This window comes from Egretta garzetta, unplaced genomic scaffold (genome assembly GCF_000687185.1).
Source record: "Egretta garzetta isolate BGI_Z169 unplaced genomic scaffold, ASM68718v1 scaffold163, whole genome shotgun sequence".
Lineage (NCBI taxonomy): Eukaryota > Metazoa > Chordata > Aves > Pelecaniformes > Ardeidae > Egretta > Egretta garzetta.
In genome coordinates, this window is record NW_009259308.1 from 507,344 (window position 1) to 514,742 (window position 7,399).

Consider the following 7,399-nt stretch of genomic DNA (forward strand, 5'->3'; position numbering starts at 1 on the left):
TTGTCAGCCTGTTAAAGCTGTATGTTACTACTAGGAGAATTGTCTCCAGTAATATTAGTTTACTTTCTATCACTAACATGTTGCTGTAAATATGAGAAGGGCAAATAGCTGTATTGCAGTTCTGCATTTTACGGGTCTATGTATAGCTCTTGCTTCTAAATCTTTGGGACAATTCACAGGAAGGAAGTCTGATACCTGATAGCAAGTATTTAGAAGTTTAAATCCTGAACTGAAACTTAATTCCATACTGGGATTCCCTAGTACTGACCATGGCAACTGCCATCAATTTCAGTGCTCTACTTTACACACTGGTGCAAGCAGGACCCTAAAGATAGCATAAAGGTAGATCAAGATTTTTCAGTATTACTGCTACTTTTCCCCTCATTGGTTTTCTTGAGGATTTTTTAAAATCTGGAAGCAAATAAATAAAAACCTTGAATAACTAAACATTATATGCAATAAACATGTTTTAAGGTTAATTTTTCTTCTATGTTATATGAAATTAAAATTGCTGAATAGCACTTTTCTAAAGCTTCTTTAGAAAAGTTTTTCTTTTTTGAGCTTGCTGCTTTGATGCTGGTCCAGTATATTAAACACCTATGTGAATATTTTTTTTCTTTGATCTGGTAAATAATTTCAAAATAGCTAAGTATCTTAATTCCATTTATTGACTCAGCATCTTTAAATACCGTTCTGTCTTTCTTTATCTTAAAAGTTTTAGCAGGATTGTATTGAAGTTGATATGGTGTTGTGTTTGGGTTTTTTCCTTATTGTAAGAATAAAGTAATTATTAGGATAGTTATTGTTGACCTATAATATAGCTATAGTGTATGGCAGTGTTTTCAACTATAGCTTTTAATTTGTTTTTTGAGATGCATTTATCCCATTTAGTTAATTCTGCAATATACCAGATGTTTGTGGTGGGGTGGGTTTTTTTGGTTGACTATTGAGATGCAATTTTGAAATTTTAGGTATAGTAAGCTCAAAACTCATGATTAGCGTTTTTCTCCTTTTTTTAATTATTTGAAAGTGGTTACTTAAGGTTCTTCAAGACATGCATGGACTAATGCATCGTATTTTTATTATCTGTGCAGTTTTGTGCCGGGTATCTGTGATATGTCTATTGCCTGCATTTTAGCATGTTTTATTATATTGATTTCATGTTGATAGGTGCTCATATGTGCTCTGGATTCTCTCCAGCTTAATTGGAGAAAAGCTGTGGCATGTTTATCACTTCTCAATAAATGCTTAATTGCTGCTAAACTCTTTTCAGTTATGTTTTAATTTAAGTTTAGACTAATATACTATATGTTGTTTATAAAAATGATTATTTCTAACCTATGTTAACTATGTGGCCAGTAAGATTTAAAAAAGTGTATTTTAAAGTCTGATTTTTTTAGAGCCCCAGGTATTTCTGAAACCTCAAAAACACTACCACTGGAGTTTTAATTGATATGCAACAAAGTAGGCTTTACTAATTAAAATCAAGATGCTGTGCTTTTGCTACATGGACCTTTACACGGAAAAGTAGGTTTTACACATTTCCTTTTATTGTTCAGCGTAGCAATTGCATCCTTACAGGGTTGTAGGTTGGTGGCTTACAGTTCAAAAAAAAAAAAAAAAAAAAAAAAAAAAAAAAAAAAAAAAAGAGAGAGAGAGAGCTGCCACCAGCCCCGAAGACAGACAGTGGGCTTTCGTCCCTCAGACACCCCCAGAATACTAATCAGGAAAGTCAGACCCTGGAGGTCAGGGAGCAAGTCAATCATTCTAGCGATCGTCTCAGTGTGGAGGATCAAATTAGCCTGAAAAATTCAGCTGCTGGGAGGAGAGGGCGAGCAGCTGTCAGGGGCAGCAGCGAGATGCACTAATGAACCAGATGAATAGTGCAAAAGCTTGAAAATAAAAACAGGACAGTTGACATTTTTCATCTGTCAAAGCAGGAGATGCATGAAAATATAGTATTCCTGTTTTAACTCCTTAGGGGACATTCAGAATTTTTTTAACACTCCGCAGCATTCAAACAAAAGTACTTTTTAATGAACACCTAGAGTACGAAAATGAATATCTGTGCATTTATTTAGAATTTCTGCATGCGTACAGATCCTGCAGTTGATTTTTCTTTTTTTTTTTCCTTTTCTTTTCTTTTTTGGTCCTTAGCTTGCATTTTAAAAATTCTTTTTAAGGTAAGAGACAATGTCATGTAAATCCAAAAATTAGCATTATTTTGGTAATACAGTTACAGAATTTTGGGGAGGAACGTAGGATGTAGCATGGTATTTATTTTCGGAGCTTTAAATTTATTTATTCTTTCTTGAAGGTAATATGAAAAACTACTGAACTATTTGAGAGCATTTTTATCAGATACAAAGTAAATGTAAGAGAATTTTGGTAATTTTCTTCATACATTTTCTTCCAGTGATATCTGTGCTTAGACATGAAGGAGTTAAAACCGCTATCTGGAAGACCACAAGACAGATGAGAGCCATTTTCAGCTTGTCCTGTCCCTGCTGAAGCTCACTGAGTAGCACAGCATGGACTAGCGTGTTTCACACACACTCTGCCTGTCTGGGGAATGCACACATTGTCCTTCCAAAATCAAACTTATTAGCACATGTAGAAAAGGGTGACTGACTTTGGGGCAGCGCTGCACTCAAAGCAGCATTCGTGCTGCTGCGGTTCAAAGACTTAGAAGGCTTTGAACAGAATGGAGAGACTTTAAATGAATTTTTAAATTTGTAATCCTGCTAACCGTAGCATTTGTTTCCACCTTAAATGTCAAGTTGGAACTTTGTCTGGAAATAAAGCATAAGTTTACTAATGCTGGTCTTAAGCTGATCACTTATTTAAGTGCTCTCCAACAGATACTCTTATTTTTGTATTACAATCATAAATTATAGTCATGGGTGCCAGTTCTGCACTGCTGATGATGTTTTGGGATTTTTTTTTTTTGAAAGTATTTTTGAATAACGGACTGAATTACAAAGTTTTGGGGTTTTTTCTTTTTTTCTGGAAGTATAGATGTGTTTTCTTACTTTTAAAAAAAAAAAACCCACTTTATTGCAAGTCTAGTAATAGCTATGGGAGGTTACAAAATCTACTACTGTTATCCAGCATTTTCACCATACAGTATTGCTTTGGATTAGATAGTGTTTTCAAATAAATTACAAGTTTTTTTTCCAAAAGGTCCTCAGAGGAAAATTATATTGTGGGGTTTGGTTTTTTTTTGTCTCTCGTGATGCAAGGAGCCTCCATGCTCAAAGCAGTATCCGAAGCTACTCAATTTCTCCTCATACTCTATTAATGAAACTTATGGTATACAATTCAAACCTTGCAATATAAGGATTGTGACAGGTATGACTGTACAACATAGAATAAATACGCACACTGGTTGCAGTAATAGTTTTGGAACTTCTATTTTTTGCGCTGTGGCACTTCTAAGCAGTGAATTGAAAGTTGTTAAAAATCACTTTTGATTTGTTAGTATTACAGATTTTATGACAAAACAGGTTTACTTAAACACACAAAAGAAAACTGTACATTTTCTTCAAACAGATGGCTGCACTGCAGAGTCCCTTTTATGGTGATAAAATGAACTTGTACTCCCTGTGCAAGAAGATAGAACAATGTGACTACCCACCTCTCCCTTCAGATCACTATTCAGAGGAAGTAAGAAATTTTCCTTTTCATGGGCTAGATCCTCAGTTTATGTAAGCTGGCATTCTTCCAGGGAAGTAAATGAACTTGTGTGATTTTATGTTATTTGCAAATTATGCACATAAGTGCTTGCTTGTTGGACTTGCTCAAATGTTCCTGTCAAAACAAGTCTCTGATATGATTTTAAATTTTGGGGAATTCATGATGGAAACCTCATACTGGTAGCTTCTTAATTTCATTGAGCTTCCTTGCAAGTATGACAAAATGCTTTCCCAGAATGCACAATGATATGTTCTACATGCCAGAATGGGATTGAGTCTTACATTCTATAGTATGCTTTTTGAAAAGCACAACTATACAACTTTATGTTGCACAGTAAATTAGTGCACTAGCCTTGTTTCTCTAGGGGCTTGCATTAAAATAGATATCATGTAACTCACTAGTAAAAATGAATTGTTTAGTTCCCATTTGTCTGCATTATAAAACTGCAATGCACTATTCGATAGAAGTGAACGGCAGTTCTTTTGCAAGAAAGAATGGTTCTTGACAACACTAATAGTAAATTTCAGAGAAATATACGCAGACAAAATATAATTGAATTTGAACAATATACTCATGCATATCGCAGCAGTGTGTGTTTTAAGCTGATAGGTAACAGTTCTTTACTGTCATTAATGCATTTAAGGGGGGGTACTTGCTTTTTTTAAGCTCTAAAATGAAAAGAAACTAAATAAAATAAATTAAATATTTTTCTTAGTGCGCGTAACAGAACGAAAAAATATAAATGCTTGCTCGTTAATGTTCTGAGATGGCAGTTTTGAAATACTTTCCCACTTTGAAAACAACAGGGCAAACTGATAGAAGCTGTAAACCAAAGAACACATATTAGTAACCAATTCTAATTGAATTCAGCCTACATGAATTAAAGATTACTTTGAAAATGCAAATAAACATGAGCACTGAAACACTTTTAATAAACAAAAGCGTTGTGCAATTTCACTTAAAGAGTAGGGGTTGTAATTCTGAACCTTAATTTTTTCTACATTCAGAGACAGTGATTGGACTATTAATAAAAGATTACTGCCTGGTATTTTGTTTTGTTTTCTATTTATAGTGACAATTTTTCCCCTTTTATTAAAAAACTGGACTTAAAAAGATAATTTGGTGTCGTTACAAAGGGTGAAATAATGATCTATTGTGTAATTTATGCATTATACCTCTTTGTGGGTTTTCCAATTAGTCATTTTACCTGGGCCGTTTTTAATTATTATTTATTGTGGACTATAAATATGGCAGTTCATATAACCAACTTCAGAACTGGAGGCCTGGAAATACAGTAGGGTGTGAACAATAATGCAAAATGATAGCAAGGATGTCAGGGGCCGTTCTTTGTTGTGTCATTCATGCTGTCTTCCTTTTTCCATGAAGCGCATGAATATTTCACATATCTGCATCCTCATCCTCTATTCTTCTTGACTAATTTTCAGACTGTCTGAATTTGCATTTCACATGGTAGCTGATTAGGAGATGCCGAGTGCTGCAGCGAAGCCTCAGCAGGCGGTTTCCATGGTGACCTTCAGCAGGATTTTAATGATGATACCACTAGTGGTTCGTTGAAGTTGGCCTGCCTGCAGGGCTACTTCGCTGCAGCTAAGTGTGAAGCTGGATATGTGGATTCCCAGCCAAGGGGCAAATATCAAAGTCTGGCCCAGACAGAAGGTCTTAGAGTTTGGATGGGGAAAGAGATTCCACCTTTTACTAACATCTGTATAGTTTCTAGTGTTGAAAACAGATGCGGAGCACAACACGCTATATTATCTTTGTTTCAAAGCGGACGCATACTTCTGTGCCTTGGATAAACCAGTTATTTGTAAAATACACATAAATTATTTAAAAATGGAATGAGAGAATCAGACCTATGATAGGTGTGAAGATAGGTATGAAAATAGTTACTTAAAATAAGTATATCGATTAACTATGGAGACTGCAGTGGGAACATTTTTTATGTTCTGATATGAAGACTTGTGTTTTTGCTAAGATACATGGAAAAATAGATATTTTTATTAGTTATTGCAGCAAAATAGACCTTTTTTTTACTTGTACCAAAAAAAATACTGTGCTGGCCTGAACTATACAGAAACAAAAAAGCATTTTCTGTCATATTAGGATACTGTCCTAAATGTTTCACCTGGCTGGAAATTTAGATATCAAACCTTTAACCAGGTTGGAAGCACACTCAGTAAGCAGTAAAGATCAGGGATCACCAAACAGTAAAGCTCACTTCATATTTTATGACAAGGAATTTTCTGAAAGACAAATTTCACTGAGTGTTGATCTCTGCATCTCTGGTATATGAGTATAAATACTTCCATCACAAATTATGAGTGCTTTTTAGAGAAACTTTTTCTAAGTAAATTTTAATGAGTTTTAAGATGTGACAGTTTTTCTAAATTTTGAACTCCAAGACTAACCCTTTAGTAATGCATCACATCAGTGTTGTCAGAGAATAACGTGACAGAAAGATGCACCTTAAGATAGATGGACAGATGGATAATTTTTTTAGAACCTTTGATTAGAAAACCTAGTAGTCTAAGATGCATTTTCTCAAACCATTGCTTTAGGAGTAGTCATAAGCCAAGTTAATAATATGTTTCACAACTTTGAATATCTCAATTTTTGAATATTCCTAAAGAGCGTCTGGCATTCAGGGTGAGTACTCAGGATTTGCTAAAAGCTGTTCTACTTTAGGGAATTCAGAGATGGGGGCTCCCTTGCCACCCCCAGTCAATACTCTTAAAACCCTGTCAAGACAATATCATGTTGCTTTCATGATAGATGAAGTTTTTCAATCTCCCCTTTGATTGAGCTGCGCTTCTTCTGAAGTCCATAGCCAACCTGCTGCCCAGATGTGAAGGCTGAATGAGCCAGCAGGTCTAGAATGGCAGCGTTAGTTGCCAGCAGAAAGGGTTGAGGAAGGACTGAGAAAGGACTTCAAGAAGGTCTCCTATTCAGAGTAAGAAGAGTTTGTTGTTTGTTTTTTTTTTCCTATCCAAAATTTTCTGTATGAAAATTTCTCTTTTTCAAGTGGCTAACAATGCAAAGCACTTGCCTGTCATTGTTCTGTCTTTTCTGCCCCCTCCTCCTGACTTGAGTGATAATTATTTATTTCATAGCTGAAAAACCTGCTAAAGTTAAAGAAAGTGTGTCCCACTGCTCCGATGTCAGGCTAAGCTCCAGGCTAAAGACAGTCATTGTGCTAAGTGCACGGAGGAGGTTAAGAACAGTAAGCAGCTGAAGAAGTTTGCAGCTTGGGGATGCAACAGGAGGTCCCTCCAGTTCAGTCATGAGTCTACTGCTCTGCCTGTTGGCCAGTTCGTGCCACATAATAAAAAATTACTCTCTAATAATAATCTGACTTCAGAATCCCAGTGCCTCTTCCGACGGTACTGTCAGGCTCTTCTAGTACATTGGAAATTTTATTAATACTAGAGGGGTTGACAAATGGATTTCAGGTTTATTGAAATGGATATTCCTGTAGGAGTTAAAGGAATTGTGCTATAACCAAGTATTAACATCCAGCATGGTCTCAGTTTCAGTCCTGAAAGGCTATCTTCCTGTGTAACTGTTTTCGTCCTGTACAGCAAAGTTAATTCACCTTCTCCCAAAGGTTTGCTGTTCAATAACGAGGCTCAAAAGAGCTCAAGGATTTTGAAATTACCCAGGAATCTATACTATTATTGTCTAG

General features: G+C 35.5%; 1 protein-coding gene across 1 annotated transcript in view; it reads left to right on the top strand.

Moving 5' to 3' along the window:
* Positions 1-7,399, top strand: part of NEK7 (NIMA related kinase 7) — a 54,606-nt gene that overhangs the window by 42,520 nt on the left and 4,687 nt on the right. Inside the window, exon 8 of the mRNA XM_009636190.2 lies at positions 3,553-3,666. Coding sequence (XP_009634485.1) covers positions 3,553-3,666 — 114 coding nt within the window. The remainder of the gene's footprint in view (positions 1-3,552; positions 3,667-7,399) is intronic.